General features: G+C 40.6%; 2 protein-coding genes across 3 annotated transcripts; one reads left to right on the top strand and one right to left on the bottom strand.

Moving 5' to 3' along the window:
- Positions 1–1,956: 1,956 nt before the first annotated feature.
- tbcd (tubulin folding cofactor D) lies at positions 1,957–20,172 on the bottom strand. 2 transcript variants are annotated; one of them, XM_028411963.1, is made up of 39 exons: positions 19,856–20,172; positions 19,729–19,779; positions 19,548–19,645; positions 19,293–19,394; positions 19,034–19,180; positions 18,599–18,654; positions 18,011–18,143; positions 17,292–17,337; positions 17,081–17,213; positions 16,574–16,713; positions 16,444–16,504; positions 16,274–16,348; positions 16,009–16,103; positions 11,567–11,723; positions 9,793–9,850; positions 9,675–9,704; positions 9,280–9,365; positions 8,346–8,426; positions 8,175–8,248; positions 7,750–7,867; positions 7,455–7,515; positions 7,343–7,365; positions 7,228–7,259; positions 7,081–7,143; positions 6,918–6,994; positions 6,742–6,823; positions 6,536–6,654; positions 6,366–6,457; positions 5,935–6,075; positions 5,195–5,278; positions 4,907–5,065; positions 4,643–4,781; positions 3,517–3,638; positions 3,362–3,439; positions 3,192–3,278; positions 3,007–3,094; positions 2,405–2,514; positions 2,232–2,316; positions 1,957–2,148 (listed from the first exon to the last, which is right to left on the bottom strand). In XM_028411963.1, exons 1-39 carry the CDS (start codon positions 20,034–20,036, stop codon positions 2,125–2,127), a joined length of 3,588 nt encoding a protein of 1,195 aa, XP_028267764.1. In that variant the 5' UTR covers positions 20,037–20,172; the 3' UTR covers positions 1,957–2,124. The 2 variants fall into 2 exon arrangements, with proteins under 2 accessions (XP_028267764.1, XP_028267765.1); XM_028411964.1 differs by having other exon boundaries at positions 1,957–2,145.
- Positions 12,319–15,991, top strand: znf750 (zinc finger protein 750). Its single transcript, XM_028411965.1, has 3 exons — positions 12,319–12,432; positions 13,684–14,940; positions 15,045–15,991. Exons 2-3 carry the CDS (start codon positions 13,703–13,705, stop codon positions 15,598–15,600), a joined length of 1,794 nt encoding a protein of 597 aa, XP_028267766.1. The 5' UTR covers positions 12,319–12,432; positions 13,684–13,702; the 3' UTR covers positions 15,601–15,991.
- Positions 20,173–21,259: the final 1,087 nt, after the last annotated feature.

The following is a 21,259-nucleotide window of genomic DNA, read 5'->3' as shown; positions in this document are numbered from 1 at the left end:
TTACAAGTCTTGAACTTTTGATTTTAATGTAACAGCTGCTTCACAGTGAAACCCCCAACTCCATAAACTTAGGGCAATTACAGCCGGAGCTTCACTAATGAAGCTGACTAACAAGCAGGAGGAGGGCTGCTGCTTCTACACCAGGTGTGGGGGGTCATATACAGGAAGCCCCAGCAGGAGTAACACCTGGGAGTAATAAACCCTCTATACTGACAATAGCTCCATCTCTGTGCACCATGAAAATATTAAGATAAATACCACAACATTAAACATGTAGTAATTTTCTGTTCATTTTACTGACCGGCTTTAGCTTCCTCTACCCGATAAAAGTGTTTTGTGGATAAATGAATGAGGTTATTCTAAGGGCAACTGCTGCAACATGGGCCTCTGTGTTCATCACAGTCGAGCCATTGATTGAGAAAGGGGAAGCAATTTTGATTATATATGCTTCTGTGATGTTAGTACCCTTCACTGGATTGCGAGGGAAATTAGAAACACACTGTTATCTATAAAACAAAGACAAGCACTCTTGATAGGACACACAAAACAAATTAGCATTTAACCTACAACTTCAAATCAGAAAGAAGACTTGAACAAATTCTGCTCACATCCATAATCATTAACCTGCCCAGACAGCAACAGGTACCACTTCTCATAATAAACAGAAGAGCAAAAAGTGCATAGAGGTCTTTCCTAATATCACACCAAACTGAGTCAATGGCAGAGCAAACCCCCTCTCCTTCTCACCACCCTCTCCACTGCTCCAAAAAGGCCACCATTGTATGTGAAGAATCGCCATGGATACTGCTGGCGAACTGTAAGCCTTTTAGAATTATTAGCATTCCTCTCTACCCTGAGCACTGTAGCAAAGCTGCTCGCTTTACCATCAATCCGCCTTGAGAGAAACACACCGTTTCTTTCATTAGCAACTACAGGAATTTCCATCTGGCTGGGAATTAATTAAAGTCGAATTATGGGCCAGAGCAATATTGAACTGCCCAGACAAATTCAACAACACCCGTGGTGGAGGGTAAGGATGAATGTGGCCTTGTTAATGAGTTGAGTCAGAGAACTGACAGGAACAGGAATTCAGCTGTGATAAAACAAAGAATGTTATGAATCCATGATGATGTAATACTTTTATACCAGAGTAATGTAATCAGCTAAATAACCTGATTCTGAGGTTTTTTTTATACAAACATAATTTTATGTTATGCCTCTGCTGCTTTAAATACATGGCCTCATGACTAAAAATGTGCAGTAATGATAGACAGATGGTTCTAATGGTTTGGCGCACACACAAAGTCCTGATAAAACATTAAAAAGCTGAACACATATGATAAAAATATTTTTACTACCTAATTTTCTTTTGGTCAAAATGCATTTCAGCTTCCATGGAAAAGGAACAGATAAATCAAATTACATTAATCATATTATACATTGTAGAAAATGTAATGCAATATAGTGATTACAAGCTTAGGGAGTTTCTGCAGTGTACTAGTAGCAATCTGAACCATCTAATTCTAAAATAATGCAACAAATGTATCTTTGTCAGTGAGGCTGTCTGAGACAATGTGGCCACTATCAGCCTCCTAATGAGAAAGCCAGGACCAATGGTGACACAACAGGCTCGATTCCATGGGCAGGCTCCACTATCAGGCCTGAGACTCATTCAACCCCTGGCACCTCCACTGATGCAGAGAAAGTAGGTCTGCATAGGGCCCAAGGGGAAGCAGGGCTTCGGTGACATTCCACGGTGTCTGCCAAAACGTCTAAATAGCAACCATTTCCCCCGAGAGACGCAAACTCCAGTTTGGGTTTCACCTATCTTTGTTGTTGCAAGTAAAGCTTACAAGTAAACAAAACCACTCCGACTGTGATCAAATTGGAAATAAAGGTGTTAAATGTATAATGTAAGTGTGTCTAATGTGAGTAATAATGACCAAACATGTGAAATGACTCTTGTTTTTTTGCTCTTTTATTTTTTTTGAATGGACAGATTGTTACTGTTTTCATGTGGTTTTTGGCAGATGGACTGAATACCTGATACAGCACAGTTTCAGGAGAGTTTCTTACAGGATGTAATCCACCTTTCTTAGTTTCCTGCTGGTTCTTCACAGCTATTCAGGAAACCGGGACAGGATCCTGCTGATTAAAGACAGTGATTAGGGCGACAATATACAAATTTGTTTGCTTTTGCGGTGCTGAACTAATTTAAATCAAACAGTTACCTTGGTGATCAGCCTCGGCCTGGGGAGTCCAAGCCAGTCACAAAGCTGATTCCTGTGTGGCCGCACTGTGGAAAGGTCACTCTCCCTGAAACACACATCGAAACATCTCACACACACTGTGGACAGTGCAGGAATTTACATGCATTCAAACTGCATCTAATGTGACCACTTACCAATTAGTATCACTTAACAAAGTCATGGCATCGTCCAAGACTTCTGCATCAATGACATCATCGTAGATCAGAAGCATCTCGTACATCTGATTGGCTGTGTTTTTTCTTATCTGCAGTTGTAAAAGAGAGGAAATAAGCCAAAGAGTGAATTCTTTCTTTGTCCAGACAAAAAAAATGTAGTCCTGCTTGTTTAAGCCTTTTAACAACAAACCAAAAGACACAAAACAAGGCACATGGCTGAGGTTACAACCTGACTGGACAGCTTTTATGATGTGTGGTCTTGTGCAACCTAATGTAATAGAGTTTCAAAACAATGCTGTGTGAACTTGAAATACATTCTTTGAGCCAAATGTTACTAACTTTACCTCCTCATTCCTCCATGTTTCCTTTGCTCATTTTGCATAGAGCACTCTTTGTTGTTCTTTCATCAGATCATGTGATTTTTATGGTCGCATTGTGTGACTACATAACTCAGTCTACACAAGTTTCAAGGAAATCTGATGGACGAAAGTGCTACACTGACCATTGCATTACAGTTATATTATTAGCAATCTTATGGTGATGTAATTTACAAAATGAATGAATTGTAGGTATTGACTTACCACAGGGAATGAATGGCAGAGTAGCATCAGTAGCTGGGACAAGACTTTCTTCCTCACCTCTCCCTGAAACTGGATCAGCCCACAGAAACTGTGAAACACCAACCACCACAGTCAATATGGATGCTTCATTTTGCATCACGGCCGTTTGTCAAGTACACATTTTTTTTTATCCTTGAGAGACTTACACCGACACACAGGCGCACAGCTTGGAAACATCTTTGGACTTCTTCAGTTCTTTGCAAAGAGCCAGAAGGTCCTCACCGAAATGATGACTGAGAAACACACACAGAAAACGTAAAGACTCACAGATATGCATGATTTTTTATTTTTTTTTCAAATCTACCACAACACTCACTTCTCCTGTGTGGCGAAAAGTTCGAAACAGCCATTGGCGAGCATCTGACTGAGCATCTTTAGAAAAGGAACAGACACCCTAAAAAAGAAAGATTTGTGTGTCTGTAAAAATATCACCCTTTATAATGTACTCAGCAGGTGTGTCTGTGCAGGTACCTGTCATTTCGAAGGTTGTCTCTGAAGATGCTCAACAATGTATCTCCAAACTGTGTCAGAGCATCGTTACTCTCCTGAATGCCTTTCACATAGTCAAAGAGGGACTGTGAGGAAAAATGGACCTGAAAGGAAGCAGAGTTTAATGATATCACCTAATTGTCAAACTGTGACACAGCATAAATGGACACCCTTTCTACAACAGTGTTTGTTGTTTGTGTTTCGGTGCTTAAAAACTATAGCACAGCACCCACTGGAGGATTTTGATCTATCAAGTGTAGCTGTCACTGGGCTGTGTGAATATGTGCCTGTGGTGTGAGAATGGTAATCTTGGCCCAGAAATCGATGCAGTTTTGGCTCAGCTTCCATCATGCAACCCTATGCAAACATATCAGCCTGTCTTGTCTCTGAGGATGTATCTGTCGCAATGAAAGGCCGGAGATAAAGGCAAGACGACAGCAAAGGGAATATCCTTAAACCTCCTGTGGCCTTTCTACTGCTATTACAGGCTTTAAATGTATTTTCGTAATGACATCCACGAAGACTAGAAGTTAAAAATAACTTCTAATCTGTGTGCATGGGGCCTCTTTTAAATGACTTCTTTTAACTGGTCATACCAGAGGAAGAACAGGAACTTGATCCGGCCACAGCTGAACACTCAAAAGGGGAAATTTTCATTTGCCAGAACTACAAGAACCCATGGATAGGTCTGGATTACTGCTTCCAAGTTGGGTGATTACGCAGAAATTTGACATCTGTCTGAAAGACTACCTTAGACACATGGCTCCCCCTGCTGGTCAACACTGTTCTGCATAATGACCTAAAAGGGGCCAATTGTTGAATTGGTACCTTTACTGGTACCAATTTAAAAAGCAGTCCGAGTGAAAAGGCACTACATGAGGTTGAATGAGAAAAGTGTACACAGCAATAATTAACAAAACCCCTTACAATTTTATCACATTATAATTATTACATATGAATTTTTGGATCCAAATCTTAAAAAACAAATATAAAACAGGAAAAACCCAGCAGTAGTAGTAAGCAGTGTGATTATGATATAAATAGGTTACTTCAGTGCAGCCTTACAAGAAAGTTATAGAAATAAGTGTAAGAGTGATTTTGCACGTACTGTGGATTCAGTGATCCCTCCCACAGACACAGTGAGGCCCAACAAGGTGTGGTACTGATACACAGGTAAGCCCAGCAGCTGGACAATATACTGAAAAGCTTGTGATGGAGCATTCCAATTCAGCGTGGTTGTGGTCTCACTAGAATGTAGCAAATAGAGTCAACAACAACAGTTTCAGACTTTATACAGAGTGAAGAGTCTAGTATCAAATGCTAGTTAAAAACAAGTTGGTATTGTAACCAGTTATAGGTAAGAATGACTCACATAGGAAAAATGTTTAACAGCTCCTCTCTGTGGGGTATGTGAGGTACTGAAAGCTCTGTGCTGTGTAGGAGGCGCAGGAAGATGCTGCCAGCATGAGCCCTGTAGCGATCAATCTTCTCAGCTGCCTGCTGGGCCAGGCAGCACATCATACACTTCACCCTGTATACAGGGCAGCATGATCTCATTCAGCGTTTTATCCAAATCTCTTTCGAGGTTATGATGAAATCACGTTTTTGAAATCTGTTTTGGTAAATAGAAAGAGCCAGGAGTGTTCATTTTCATACTTACAGGTCTGGTGAAAGAATCTCTGGAGCGCTATTGGCCACTAGCACAGTCAGATCCATCAGACTAGTCATTGCTGCTTCCCTTACCCTGTGAAGAGTGACAATAGTGTGGCTGTAGGCCTGCCTATCATTGGGATTATTGTGCTTAGTAATGTTTTTTTTTATTTTAAAAGGCATCTTTTAAATGGCACACATACAGATAAATAAGTTGGCACATTGCACAACTGAAGATAGCACGTCAGTGTCACACCAGTTTTAGAGTCAAATTAGCTGCATGGCTGCAGGGCTCAATTTGTTTATACTCTTAGGTATTCATTCAAAAGTCACACCCTGTAATGGGTACACAGGGAACTGGTGGAACGCTTGATCAGTCTATTGACAATCATTCAATCAAATAAACAGTGTGTAAGTATTGAAATGAGAAGAAGGGTAAAGTGCATACTTGTAGAAATAGCTAATAACACATGTAAACAAAGAGGAAAACATATTCAAGAGAAACAATGATGGAAAATACACAGCGTGAAAAGAGGCAGCCCATCCCATGTGGCAAGCACAAGTGACAAGCCTGGTGACATTCCTGGCGAGACAGTAAGCATGGCCTGGAGCTACTTAGAGATGCAGGCATGTGTGCCATGTCCCTGTGTGAAGGGACAGAAAAACTCCAGACACCGCAAGCAGGGGAGTGTTCCTAATCCTTGAGGCAACCTATAAAAAGCAGGTGTGTGGATGAGCAAGTTCACTTACCAGGCCCCTATGTCCCCTCTGCTGTCTGTCGTGTAGTCATTCATGCTGCTGAGCAGAACGCCATACACCTCTGCCACATTTTCTGAGCACAGGGAGACATCTGGGGAGCTCTGGGCGCAAACACCTGCGTTCACACAAACTCTGATGGAGAAAGTGCACAAAGGGTGAAGAAAGAAAGACACATCAACCAGGGCAATCAGATAAAATCAGACTTTTGAGGAAAAAGCAAAACCCTATTGGAAAAAAACTGGTGGACATGCCATTCAGGTCCTGCAGGTATAGTTAGTGAACTGTTTATTTTAGCATTACTGCCTACACACCGATGGGTTTAACCTAGCAGACAGACAGCACAAATAACAAAGGAGTGACACAGGGACCTTTGCAACATAAGCCTGCACCATTAAATAATATATGTAGGAATTACAACTCACTGAGCAATTGATCTGACAGCATCTCTCCTCGCCTCTGTAAAATTCCCTTCCTTCTGGCTTATAGTGCACATCTCGTGGAGGCCATCAAAAACCTAACACAGACACAAACTGTACTTTATACCCAAATACTGAAAAAAAAACTTGTAATTGTACACACACATCAAACACACCTGCTTCAGTTTGCTATGGATCATAAATCCTGGTAGACAGCCGAGGGCGCGGGCAGATCCGCATCGAGTGAAGATCTGTGTACTCTTCAGCCCTTTGATGTACTGAGACACCAGCACATCTAAATATGTGTGCACAAAGAGACATAAAATGCACACACTCAATTTCCAGAACAACTTACGAAAGAAGGGAATCATTTTTAACCCACCTTGAATTTGTGAGTCAGCCTTGCCAGAACTGTCTTTGTAGTACTCCTCACATAGGGCAGACAACGCCGATACTACAGCATCCTACAGGAACAGGATGGTGATCATAGAGTAATAAGTAGTATTACAATATCTGGATTCTCTTAAAGTAAATAAACTCTAATCAAGTTAAGTTTACCATAACACCATCCTTAGCTCCGGTAGCAGTGAGATGAAAAGTATTTATGTTGTCATCGATGATCCACTGCCAGCCAGCTGAAACACATTAAGACTCTTTCAGTTCTGATGTTTGAATAAATAGAAAAGTGTGTAAAAAAAAGCTGCCCCAAGAATGATCTTACTGATGATAGGGTCGTTTTTGAAAGGCATTTTGGACAGTGACATCTTCTCTATAAACCCACAAACTGTAGAAAAAAAGACATAGTTGTCAAATACATGCAACAAGTCCTTGAATGCCATTCCATTTTTAGATTCACTTTCCAACTTACTTGCTGGCCTCATTAGCTGCCCACCAAACCCCCTATGGGAAAAAAATGTACAAACATGACTGTTATTTTCTTCTTAGCCACACAGCTAACGTTAAAGCTGATGAATTTTGCCTACCTGTACTGCTTTCTTTCGTGTAACTGAAAGTGTGTCACAAACAAATGGAAATAAGAAGGGGGATAAGAAGCATGACCCAAATTCAATTTGAAAACACTTAAAGTACACTCACCTTGTTGTGAACGTTCTTTAAAGCATCCACACACTCTGGAGAGATCAAGTCCACCACAGTCCTAAAGGGCACATAAGGCACATTAGAAAGAATGTAACTCTAATAGCTGTAGCATTAGCCTAAATATTTTTGCCTGCAAAACAGATACACTGTTGCCCTCTAACTTACAATTATCGATAACTTAAGATATATTTTTTTAAATATCATTGTTATTACCAAAACCAGGATATTGAAACATTAATATTCACGTTTAGACTATGCTTAGTTCATGTTACTCCAACTGTGTACAGTCTACCTGTTGGTCTGAAGGCCCAATTTGTACAGAGCATACGTGACCTCTCCACATGCCAGTATGGCTCCATGACGACCGTGGAGGTCAATGCCCACTGCCATAGACAACAGCTGAGGTAACACTGAAAGAAACACACAAAGAAAACGCATAAAAAAAAATTAAAAACAAAGTGCAAAATAAAAAACAATAAGAGTACCAATAAAACACAAAAAACAGAGATAAAAGAGCGATGTACTAAAAGCCATCCTGAATAGGTGGGTCTTAAGTTTGGCTTTAAACAGTGGCAGGTCCAGAAGGAAAAGTGTCATGTATAAACACATAACTATACATAATTATACGTTTCAAAAAAGGCATTTCTCCTGAGCAATTAACTTGACTGACTGAAAGCAGACCACGGGCTGGGAGACAGGTAGGGTGACATTGTTTACCTGTTGTTGCCATGTAATCAGGTGCTTGAGGCGTCAGGTTATGGAGTGCTTTAGTGGTGAGCTCTCGGATCACACTGCAAACACATAACAATATATATCATTGAAAGGTAAAAACAGTACAAGTCCTAATTGTTCATATATGGTGAACACAAGACAATCAACAGTACTCACCTGTCCCAGTGGTTCAGCTTCATTGCTACCAAATGGTCTATCACATATTTGGTGTACTCTGGGAAACCAGCTATATAGACGCTGATGAAAACAATAACATCTTTGTCAACACAGAGAATGAATACCAGCTTTTTGACTTATCTATGTAACCAATCAAAAACAGCCAGCTGAAATCACCATCTTCATTTTACTTTCCTTGTTCCGTGCAGATTCCGCTGCATTCAGTCATACCCTAAGGCTAGCATCTTTCTCCTTTTTCGCTTCGTAAGCGTTTGCTCTGTTGCTCTTGATATATTTGCCCATGGTGTCAATTCTTTGAAGGGTTGGAGTGTTTCTTTGGTGACCCTCTTTTGTTACAGATTTTGCAGTTCAGAAATTTTTTCATAAACTAACCTGTTGAACTGCACATGTAAGGTGTGGCTATGCAGTGAGTGGTATTTAGGACTCAACATAATGTTAGCTTTGCTTTGGCCCAACAATAACTTCAGTAAAGTTCACCAGAGAGAACTAAAATGTATCTTGATGGAGGGCCGGGGGCCAAAAATAAATATGTGACAAAGCTGCCAGTGACATGGCCTGTAAGAATTTTCAAAATAAGATGTAATATGTACAGCATCATACTTTCAAACTAAGAGGAGAAGACACATGAGCTGATTCCACAATGGCTAAAACAAAAGGGAAGTCCCCAAACTGTGGACTCAACAATGTGCCATGTGTAGCTGTAGTCCAGTCATGAAGCTGTTTCTGTCATTTGAATGAAATTCTGAGACTAAAATCTGGGTGGTGTAAGTGAAAAGAAAATACTACAATCTAATGTATTCCCTCCCTTAATCTTTTATGGTACTATTGTGGGTGTACTGCAGGAAGCACTTGACTGTTTTCTAACTAAAGAATAAGGCCGTAAGGACCGACAACATAAATGAGATTTTCTCACCTAATGTTCAGATAGCAGTTGTTGAGATTGCCAACAGCATAGTAGTCTGCTGCTGTTAAAATGTCAATGCCATGAGGAAATGTCCCCTGTGAGACACAAAAAAAGGCAAAACACGTTTATAAGTATATTCTTTTCCACAGCAATTAATGGCACTATAGCTAATACATGATTCCTATTTTTCAAATTCAAGATCTTAGATCTGAAAAGGCTCAGAATCTTCTGGCAAATCAAGTGTATGTAATCTAGTGCTCCGGTGAGGCTATTTCTTAGCTTCAAAAGCTTTCTATAAAAAGGCAAGTTTGAGCCTGAGCTGGCTATTTGGCAACAAATAAGCTTGAAATCACAGTAATACCGTTAGTCATAATGTTTAAGTAGTCAGTGTTGCAGTCACAAACCTGTCTGCCGACATTCTCCTGGAACGCAGCCTGGGACAAAATGAGACATAAAATGAACTTCTGTCATGTAACCGTATCTTTGGTTACACATGCATAAGACATTGAACAGAGGACTTACAGAGGCAGCTTTGCGGCAGTTGACATTTCGGTCAAACACCGCCGTGATCAGTAGAGCACTGCAGGCAGAAGCACAACATATGGATCAGAGCCTAGAAATTAGCTATGTATCAAGTGATTGCAACTGAGAGGGTGTCTCCTCAACCATCTTTTGTTTCTTTATAATTTTGTTTTGTAATGGCAACACAGTATGTTACACTGAGCATAATGATTCAGAACTTTTACAATGACACCTTACATTGATTTTGACAAGAAGTTCATAGTTACTTGTAAAACTGAATATGATCAACCATAACCACAAAAAATCTACCTCCTACCATATACCTCGCAGAAAGCTACAGACAGAGATTTACAATCAGCCTCTGTTTGGTTTTACAAACTGCCCTTGCCCTGAGGCATTGGAAACAAAAGATAACCCTGACTGCACTCCAGACAATACTGTAAAGGACATTCTGCAATATGTGTACAAGAGCTACAATTAGTTTATTTAAGCTTATCTTAGCTGAAAGACATGAGTGTATGTGCTGTCCCACTGTCCCACAGTCACAAAAGTGCGTTTTCTGTAAATGTCATCACACAGTGATGAATAGAGCAGGAACCAGCTTGTCTTAGCAGTACTGCCAAGCAGCGACCGAAACCAACAGCAGCAGGCGAAACCTGGCAATCCTGTAGGCTAGGGAAAAGAAGGGTGTTGTCACGACTGCTGATGATAATTTGCAGGGGTTCAAACTGACACTGCAGAGCTGGTCTGCACAGTCAGAGGCCACAGGTCCATACATGCTTACCAAGGGAAAAAAAAGACATGAAGGATGGGGCAAACCGTTACTGAAACACATCCCAGGAAGATGATGCACTTCTTTGGGCTGACTGCTGATTGGACACAAGTTTTTTTATGGTACTTCTTACTATTTTGGCTACTTTTTTGTTTTAACTGTTAGAGACCATAAGAAACATTTTTGCAACTTTATGAAAATGGGACAACTTGATCTAAAACACAACATAAGTCACATAGCCAACTATCATGCACCCCTTTAACCAATTCAAATTGTCTTACACCACACTTAGTCACATTTATGTAAAAGTCGACCTATTCGCAAATGCAGAAATCTACACTTCTACAACACAAAGTTAACATGCAGAGACAGAGTCACTATTATGCATACATACTGTAAGCCCATTTCTTTCCAGCTACGCCTCTACGTGTGTACAACAGAACTACTACATCTCTGTCTGACACTATCAGATTATCTACAACCTCTGGTTATGACAATATGAAAACGCAGACAATTGCCCTGCCCTCAAGCCTACTTCAATATGTAAACAAGACAAGAGGATGTGCGATAGACACATGTGGACATGGAAGCCTCATGTGCCCCAGTGCCACAGAAAAACTGGTTCCAGGCAGTAAATAATAGCTTGAAGGCAAACCGTTTAGTCTATGCAAATGGTCCTAATAATGACATGCAAACAGGGCTGCAATAAAAAAAAAATCATACTTCTATTTTAATTTGTTGTGTCTAAATGGATCTTGTTTTTATACATTCAGGTGCCAGGTTTAATAGGTAGATTTAAAAAAGACCATATGTCAATATGACAACCTCAGCGCTGTACTTTCTTGGATCAGCAGAAATATATACGACACACATCAAATGAATGGTGGTTGAGAAAAGTAAAGAGCAGATCCACACACATACAGAGATTGTTCTTTTTTTATGAAGAGATATCATTCACCCATAAGTCAGTCAAAGAGGCAGTCTTGCAGTGGAAGTGGTTACCTGGCAATCTGATTGACAAAAGGCTCCAAGTCTCTGGGTTCATAAGCTCGAGCAAAAGACCAGCACACGTAGCATGCGGCATCACGCACGTTGGAACCTACGCTGCAAGCTCCCCTCTTCTCCTCGTAGGTCAGCGACTTGATGATGAGTGGCACAACTGCAAGCAGATGACACAATATGATAAGAGAGTTGTTTTTAATGACAGTAAAAAAGTAAGCTTAAATAATGAGTATAAAGTTCTTTGTTGCAATAGTCATCATCCACTTGAAAGATCTATTTGGCTTTGGATGTGCAATGACTGATTATCAATTTCCAGTTAAAGGTAATATCAACAGAAAGCTTGTGCCTGCCCTCAAGATTTTTCTCTGTGAGAACACCTGAGGTAACACTAGGTTAAAAAAAAACAATCAATTCATCATCAATTCTAATCCTTAACATCTGCTTAAAAGAGTGACAGCAATATACTCGGATCATTGAATATACTTATATTAAATCAGTAATGATGAGTATTTCATCTTGCTACTGAACTCTACTTCAAACTTTATATACCATGACCATTTCTACAAAAGAGGAAGAAATAGCCCCCACACTGCCCCCATATGTAAATCATTGCTTGAGGCTTGACTAATATCAGGTACATCAATGTTGCCTGAGGGCCTTGCTGTTTGGGCTTAAGCCCCACCCACTACTGAGACAACACCTCAGAGAGAAACTCACCATGCAACTAACATCACACACATTAACAAACACGCTCTGAACAAGTGGCACATATTGAAGCGCCGTCCTGAACGGACACGGTCTCCAGTTGAGAAGAGTGGAGCAGCCCGCGTACTTGGAAGAAGACAGTGGTGCTTCAACCATAGCAGGTCATTTTATCCATTCTTGTTATCAATTTACTTGAATTTATACTTAAAGAAAAAAATTGTAATATTTAATTTTGACTAACTCCATAAAAGCCTTTCTATGTATTGTAATGAGTTTGTTCAGTAACTTTTTGGTGTGTGTAGCTATTAGCTAAAAGTGCACCTGTTACCAGTGGATTCAAATAATGCATTACTCAAACAGGTACAGATGAAAAAATGTAGCCTATTTACTTCTAAGGATTTAAGAATTTTGTTGCATATACAGAGGTATGTACATGTTTAAAAAAAAACCTGCATGCAAATTTTTGGAACACGTGTAGAAACGAAAGGCTTTGACTGGATTATTTTTACAGTTAAAACGTGTTAATCAACTTTGCACATGAAATTCAGTTCTTAAGAAAGGAGTGGCTTCGCTCGCAACTATAGTTGTGCAGAAACTTGAGTGACAACTTCTTGCGACAGTGCATGACAAGCAGGTTCCTCAATACACAACCAGCAATGCTGAACTCACAGCTTTAGGTGATTCATTTGAAAAGGGGAATCAGGAGTGTTTCAGATGCTACCTGCTTCACAGTTTCACTGCCATACAACTACTGAGGCAGGTACCAAACTTAAATTAATTCCAATAATCATGCATATCCAGCATCAGTGAGCTCATGAAGTGATGAATGCCTCCCGCAGGTGTAGTCATGGGAAGCAGGTGGCTGATGGTTCCCACGCCGACAGCGCAGAGTTTACTAAGGAGAAAGCAAGTCTCTGCATGCCCTCCAGGGCTGCGATACTAAGCGTGCAGTCTGCCTGCTTAGCGGCTCGCCAGTATAAGGTAGATTAGTGAAGTCATATAAATGGGTTGAGAAGCAAACAGGCAAACCAAGTGGATGAGTTTGTAGGTTGCTGCCAATCAACCAAAACCAAATGAGGTCTTGACTGCACCTATGCAAACATGTGGGTGCATTTTTGGATACAGTAGACCTGTTTTCATATTTAACTATTTCTATATTTGGTACATAACACAGTCTGAAATAACTGTTGCAGAAATACATTAGCCCCAGGGTGCAGTGTTTGTGCAGCAAGAGATTTTTCTGGCCAAGCAGAAAATGACAACCACTCTCCACCTGAACCAGACAAACAACTGAATACTTGAGTCAGTTCAAACAAACCTATAACAACGCACAGGCTGAGTTTTTAAATATTTATAGTAAAAAACGAAACTGTGAAAAAAATACTCAAGTGAAATGTGCTACATTCTTTCAGAAAACACACTAAAATCGAGATGGAGACCACCCAGGAACGCAAGCCAAAAAGGCCCCACTACATTCCCCGGCCACCTGGCAAGCCCTTCAAGTACCGGTGTTTCCAGTGTCCTTTCACCTGCAATGAAAAGTCCCACCTTTTCAACCATATGAAATACAACTTATGTAAAAACTCCATCTCCCTGGTTACACAGAAAAATGGGCAAACAGCCCGACAGATCAAAACTGCAGCAAAAGAAGTCCCTGTCAAATCCAAGGACTGTACAAACTTTCAACAAGCAGTTCAGAACAACACTCCACAGACACAGGGAGCCGAAGAGAACAACGCTGAGAGAGGAGATGACAGTGAAGAATTAGACGTCGGATGTGATCTTCCAGTCAACAAGGACAGTCCGAATGTACCCAAACCAAATATATTTGCACAGAGAGAAAACAGGGAGAGCAATGAGGCCAAGGATCTGCCACGCCCATCTGCCTTCTCCCCTGTCACACCCAACCATGAAGGAGCAGAGGTCTTCAAGTCATCTGTGCAGCAGACAGAGGAGTCACAAGCTCCAGTTCCCACTTTCAACCAGTCAGCCTTCCCATGGGGCACGATTTCACCACCAATTCCTTTAAAACCATTCCCTACCCTCCTGGTTCCAGAATACTCTCCTTATTTCTTGTCTGACCGGCCCCTGTATCCACCATACTACCTTCCAAATCAACATGTGAATGAGCCAAACTCGTCTTCTTACCAGCCAGAACTTCTGGATCCCCAGAGGCCTGTGGCACAACAACAAATTGCTTCATCTTCCCCATTCCCCCCTTACCCATACAGATACTGCCATACTCTCCACCCAGGGCCCCCTCTGCCTTACACCATGTACAGACCCCATGAGCTTTCCATGCCAATCACAGGACCCAGACATCTTCCTTTAGAACTGTATGGCCCAACTCTTGGCTCTAAGGATTATGACCTATACATACATTCACATCCAAGTCTCAACCGGCCACACACCTCTGCCGAAGAAGACAGCCAGCAAAGTGGAGACAAGGCGACCAGGCTGAGCCCTAAAGAGGGATGTTCAGCTTTGGGGTCCCCTGACAGACCCAGTCAAGCACACTTCATCCAGAAGGAAACACAGTCCACAGAGTCACAGACCACACCCCAACAAGGGCACAGAGTGACAGCCATGCAACTGACCAGAAATGATTTAAGACAAGAGGAGTCTGAAGAAAGACTGCTGCAGTTAAGAACTGAGAAGGTGGATGGAGGGTAAGTCAAATTCAAAACATTTGTGTTTTTTTATTTGGCAAGACTGTTTTGGATTTGGATTTTTTGCTTGTCTTAACCATTATGATTTGACCTGTCTTTTTCAGTTCAACTGAGAGCACCCAGCATTCCTCCATGTCTGTTCTGGAGCCCTGTCCTAACCAAGAGTCAAACCAAGATGACAATACAGAGGATGTGGCCCCTCTGAACCTCTCAACAAGAAACCAGGATAAAGAAAACAATCAAAGTGACCACAGACAGAGTTGCTCAGACACGGTAAAAATAAAGGGCAATGATGTGCCTCTGAATCTCAGCCTTCGCGATTCTCACTGCAGCTCATCAGAAGATCGTCCTGTGAGACCTGAAGAGCTAGATGATGAACCATGTGACCAGAGACAGACTGCAGCTCTGGCACTCTGTCAGCTAGCTAATGCAACCTCTGCAGATTCTTCACGTAACTTCAGTGCTGTGGACAGTTCATTAAACGATTTCACTCACGCTACAAACCCTGACTTTCTGGAGAACATGAAGCAAGCTACCACAGCTAAAGCAACAAGCATGAAAAGAGGCAACAATGTCCGGGCTGAGAGCAAATGCCATAAACAGAACAAGAAAATAAAAACACAGGGGCGGGCTCTGAGAAGGAGGCCTCGTTGCTGCTAAAATCTACATATATTTGTTAATAAGGATCGAATATGTTTATCTCTTAACCACTGCATGCCTCAACGACAAAAGATGACTGTCTTTATTAAGCACTGATAGATATGAGTAATCGCAGGAAAAGAAATGTGACACACCAGAAGCACTGGACTGCAGACTTATGACGATTCCAGCATTTTCTGTATGTTGTCACCTCTCTCTCTCTCACCTGTTTTCTGTCTCACCTCAGAGATTATTATGGACTAAAGCCAGACAGACAAAAAAAGTGTATACAATTAGTTCTCTAGGGGTAAAGCAGATTGTATAATGATCTTATATTTAATATGTAATGTAAATACACTGTAAATATTTATAAAGATGTCAAATAAAGAACTGACAAAAATGAACATGCCTATAATCATACTATCATACCATCGGGCAGCCTGGACGGTAGCAGCAGTCCTCTCCTGCCCAGTTCTGCCAGCGCCAGACAGCCTCCATGCCAAGCATTGTCTGTTTCCTGGAAGCTTGAAAAGAAATCATAACACACAGAGACCTTTAGCAGTAGATCGGGTTGGTTGAAAGAAGTGTGTACTGCTAGTTTTTCAAAATAAAAAAAAATAAAAAACACTATTAAAATGACAAATTCCAATGTGTTTTGATGTAGAGAGGCATTTTTCTCCAAACATGTTACTACCTGAAGCTCTCCAGCACTGATCCAACCACTTGATCTGCCAGCTCCTTGGGAAGCCTCCCAGTCACCCTTCCAACACTGAAAACAAATTATAGTAGCACATAAACTCTTCAAGGGGGCCTGCATTTGACATTGTTGTAAACGGATCAGGTGTCATGTAAGTGCATGATTACCCCTTTGCTGCAGACCAGCGCACAATTGTTTCCTTATCTTTAAGTCCCACCAGCAGATGCTCTGTATAACATACAAATTAGAATTAGAATTTTAGAGTACATTTCAAATTGAGTGGAGACATAAACTGACCAATAACAGTCTCCACTTCCTCGGGAATGTCATAGTCCTCTTGTTCTTCTGTCTCCATTTCAGGAGACACAGCAGCACCGGCTGTAGTGGACTGGATCATGGAAAGGTTTGCTGCTAGTGAGCGGCTGCCTCTCTGGTACCTATAAAAAATACACATAAACTTTTTAGCACTTAATTCAGAGATTTTGTCTAATCCAGATGAAAAACTAGCCAGAAATACATTTCAAAATATTGTTCACCATGAAATATACTAAGTGTAGCTTTAAAAACTGTTGACTGTGTTGGCTTCTACGGTAAATATGATTGACGCATGACACGTTTTATACTAAGCTGCTGCCTATCTTGGCCAGAACACTCTTGCAAAAGAGATTTTTATTCTCAATGAGTCTCTCCTAGTTAAATAAAGGTTGATAATGCACAAAAAACATTGCATTCAATTCATGCAACCATACGTTGCACTGCATTTCTGGTAGAACCCTTGCATAAGCAGCTGGCATTATGTCTGACCTCCAAGCAGCCAAACGTGGCTTCAGGAAGGTGAGGCCGAGTCTCTGGATTAGTTTGACACCAAGTTTCCTCAGCATGGCCTCACTGCTCTCTGACAAATGTTTCTGCTCCAGACACTGCAGAACTGTAGGAGCTAAGACACAAACAAGATATGCAAAGACATATAACGCTGTTGCAGGTAATTGTAACAAAATGTGTAAATAAAACCTACCATACTGTAGGAGGTCATCTCGTTTTCCATGTTTGAAAAGCTTTGCCTATAAGACATTAAAATAAAAGAATCTAAAATACGGCAGAGAAAAGTGATAAAAATGTATAAATTAACATTATCTTTCAATCTTTTCTTGATTCTCTGAAGCACCTAAATCTACACATTTAGAAAAAAAAACATGCAAGTATGGGACATGAACCCTCGGTGGCTAAACACATAGAGCCAGTTTTTAATGCCCTAAGCAACACTCATTCATTTTGCAAAGATCAAGGACGCTTTACAGTCATGTTATTCAAGTTTATGTGCCAATGATAGAAATATGATGTACTTGCTTTAGGGCTTGCATTAGATGACTTAGATTACGCAAAGTGATTTTAAAACAACATTTCAAAAACAATTAACATTTACAATAAGGTGTAATGGCAAAAGCATTAGGTTGGAAAAATGGATTTTATCAAACAAAGTCCCTCAGTGCCGCTCTTATTTGTTGAAAAAGCGTTTAGCTTAAAGCAGCAGATTAAACTGACATAAATCACTTGACGCAACAGATCTCACACACAGCAGGTGTATCACACACCTGCTAAAACCACACCGGGTATTATGTGAAACATACCAGTCATGTTAGCTCTTGTAAACTACCCGATGCACTGAACGCAGGTCACACACACACACACAGCAACACTGCAAGCTTAAGCAGATTATTGAGTGTGCATGTTTACCAGGGATTGCAGAGCACCATCAAGCACATTAATGTCTCTCAGTGACTGGTCACTGGTCTGGGATATAGTGGAGAGACTCCAGTCCAAAAACTCTCCGAGGCGTTTCTGTTTCACGTCCGGGCGTGTCATGAATCTGTACATGTATCATGCCACAAATAGACAAGAGAGCACATTAATGTGGATAAAGAGCAATCTTGCCCTCTATTGGCTAAAAAGTGGTTACACAAAAGTCCCTATACCCTGTTTATTTTTATTTAATGTGTATAACCGCATTTAAATAGTCTAAATATAACTATTTCCACTGTTATGCATTACACGACACAAACTTTGATGAGCAATTAATAGTAGCTTTTAAATACAATACACCCACATGCATAACAATATATATAGTATATTTTCAGTATGAGTCAGTATAAAATTGCTTTCCACACAGTGCTGTAAGTGACCTCCTGAACTGAAAAATATATATAAACAGCAATCAGCAATTATCAGAATGAGTGCTTGTTTTGTACCTGTTTAAGGCAAGCCACACCTCTGCATGCTATTTTAAGTTGAAAGCCATTTCCTGTACGATGTTTGTGCACTTACTTGGATACCAGTACAGATGCAGCATCCCTGGGACTGTCACTCACCACTAGGTAAGACTGGGAAAAAGAAATTATACTGTATAAAAACAGCTGTAGAATATCAACATAGTATGAGTGTGACAACAAACAAATCCACAAATATTATATTGACTAAATAAGATGTTATTAAATTAAGCAACTAGATTCTCACCTCAAATATTTCTCCTAGGTTTTGTATATCAGTATCCTAAGGCCATACTGATATGTTTCTTCTTTTTTTGTGTTTTAAAACACAAGCTGCTTATAGGTGACTATGGTTACTTTGTGTTTTAACTATTATACAACTACAGATGCCTGAACTGTTTTCAGAATATCCACATACAGAACAGATGTGTGTGATTTATTTCTCTATGGCAGAGAAGTCTAACAGAATTATATCACATCATAATTCACTAACCTTTGCAATAGCTAGAATACGGTCCATGGTGGGCTCTCTAGTATCACTGCCATCTGACTCCAGGTAGCCATCCAAACGAGAGAGATCAAAGGGTATGAGGCATGTCATGGACAGCCACAACAATAACATGTAGCGAGTTTCCCAAGTCTGGTGTAAGTAAAACAGAAAAACAGATGTTCTATCAGTATAACATACCACAAACCAGTACAAACACAGGGATATAACTGCAGCAAAACACTTAAATACAATTTCTTTTCACCTCAGAGTCTTTAGGATCCTGTCTGGATATCAGGTTAAGAACTGGCTGGACATCGGCCACCTCATGAGGAAAAAGCTGCATGAAGACTTTATAGCCTCTGACCTGGCCAGAAACAAACACAAACAACGTCAGGACTGCATTGTCAAGCAAGACTGCTGAATAAGCAGGATGTAGGGCAGTCAGGTGTGTTTTCTGTGACAAAGCTGAGAAGAAACAAATAAAATCAGACTGTTTTTTTTGTTTGATTTTACTCACCTTACATATGATGTAGAGAAACTTAAAGCCTAAATGAACCAGTGAAGGTAGAGACTTTTCACTTCTTATAAACTCCAATAGCATGTTTAGCATCCATTCTAATAGAAATTTGAAAAAGAAAGAGTTGATATGTGCGCTTTATAACATGTACACAAACTATTTTTACAGTATTTTAGTCTACCTAGATGTGGGTCCAGCAGATGAGGCTGCTCTTGATATCTGTTCATTATCACTGCGGGAAGAAATATGCAGATAGTGATTCAAAATGCTTTATTTAAGCTTCCGTGCACTGTGGACTTCTGTCTCACCTAAGAACCGCTGTATCGCAGACTCGCTTCTCAGCGCATCCTCGTCCACCTCAGGCAGGCTGGAGATTAGGGCCCTGGTCTCACCGCTTTCACTGAAGCCTCCCATGACGCAGGTTCTGACCATAAGGTCTGCCTCTTCTCCACCACCTTCGTTCCCATTCTCTGTCTCCGACAAGGCCATTCTGACACTTTTACGCACTGGTGAAAATGCTAACGTTTATCCTGCTTCACATTAACAGTGCCACTGTTTACCATGTATCTGTTGTGATGCTCCCGGAAAGTGTGATCTTGCTAGCTGCTGTACTTCCGCCCCACCCCGCCCCGGTACGGAAAGCGAGAAGTTTCATACAGCAGGTCACGTGGTAGTGGCGCGCAGACTAGAGAGCACTGTGTAGCCAATATAACAGAAACACATTTTTAACCGTGGAACAAAAGAGAGAGAGGAGACGTTAGCGTCAGCTTCTTGCTCAGGCCGGACAAACATTTTGGCAAAAATGTGCGGATACATTTCCCTGTCTACTCCAGTATAAGCATTCAAATCAACAGTCGAAACTTCAGTTCCACAATAATAATTTAATTTCCCTCTCAATATCACAGATAAAGTATATACAAGTCACAGCTATATAAGGCTACATGTATGCTTTAGAAAGAAACAGTCTTATATAATACAATACTCAAGTTTATAGCTAGAGTATGATATCAGCTGAACCTACACAAATCAACAGTATGTGTGAGAAAGAGGGAGAAGATGAAGTGAATGGGATGGAGAGTTATTTACAAAAACTTTGCTCGTCTGTCTGTCTGAGTGGCAAATTTCTCAATGACCCTGGTGTTGAAATCAGGAATGTCTTGTGTCAGTTTCTTCTCTATGGAGAGCATAGCCAGAGCATTGAGCCGATCTTGTGCCATGGTGTTTCTAAGGAAAGTCTTTATTCTGCCTTTACTCTCTGACTCTGATGTTGTCATCGATGTGCTGATGAGGATGTTTAGAAGACTTACAGTTTCAGTGAATGTGTCTTGAAGATTATTTTCCATCAAAACCTTAAAGAGAGCCAGTGCACCACTGCAACTGTGGAACTCCTTGTTTTCATAGAAGGACAGTTCTGGCCTCGTCCAATGAGGGGCAGGCTTCCACCATGGCTTCCAGTGTTGAATCTGGGAACTTTCTGCTGTGTTGCTGAGTAGCACTGAGGAGGTGCTTGGTGAGTGAAAATGATAAATGATATGTTATTTTTAAGAAGGGTAAGAATTAGGTCTCACCATGATCAATATTCTGAAGAGCTAGCCTTTATTTTGTAATGAACCAATATGGCTTACTGTAATTATTCATATCATAATATGACAATATACATTTCAGTCAAAACCACTATATCAAATGGCCAGCATCTTCAGATTTGATTTGAT

The sequence above is a fragment of the Parambassis ranga genome, chromosome 8, assembly GCF_900634625.1.
Source record: "Parambassis ranga chromosome 8, fParRan2.1, whole genome shotgun sequence".
Classification (NCBI taxonomy): Eukaryota; Metazoa; Chordata; class Actinopteri; family Ambassidae; genus Parambassis; species Parambassis ranga.
The sequence above is the reverse complement of the archived record's forward strand: the minus strand, read 5'-3'. Positions and strand labels throughout refer to the sequence as shown.

What these genes read in the sequence shown, in the direction of transcription:
- tbcd (XM_028411963.1), bottom strand. Translation starts at nt 20,036, where the DNA reads ATGGCCTTGTCGGAGACAGAGAATGGGAACGAAGGTGGTGGAGAAGAG. An exon ending in GGCTGACTCACAAATTCAAG is followed by an intron (nt 6,655 to 6,741) that starts GTGGGTTAAAAA and finishes ACACATATTTAG; the next exon opens with ATGTGCTGGTGTCTCAGTAC. An exon ending in CTGTGCGCCTGTGTGTCGGT is followed by an intron (nt 3,095 to 3,191) that starts GTAAGTCTCTCA and finishes GGTGTTTCACAG; the next exon opens with TTTCTGTGGGCTGATCCAGT.
- znf750 (XM_028411965.1), top strand. Translation starts at nt 13,703, where the DNA reads ATGGAGACCACCCAGGAACGCAAGCCAAAAAGGCCCCACTACATTCCC. An exon ending in ACTGAGAAGGTGGATGGAGG is followed by an intron (nt 14,941 to 15,044) that starts GTAAGTCAAATT and finishes TGTCTTTTTCAG; the next exon opens with TTCAACTGAGAGCACCCAGC.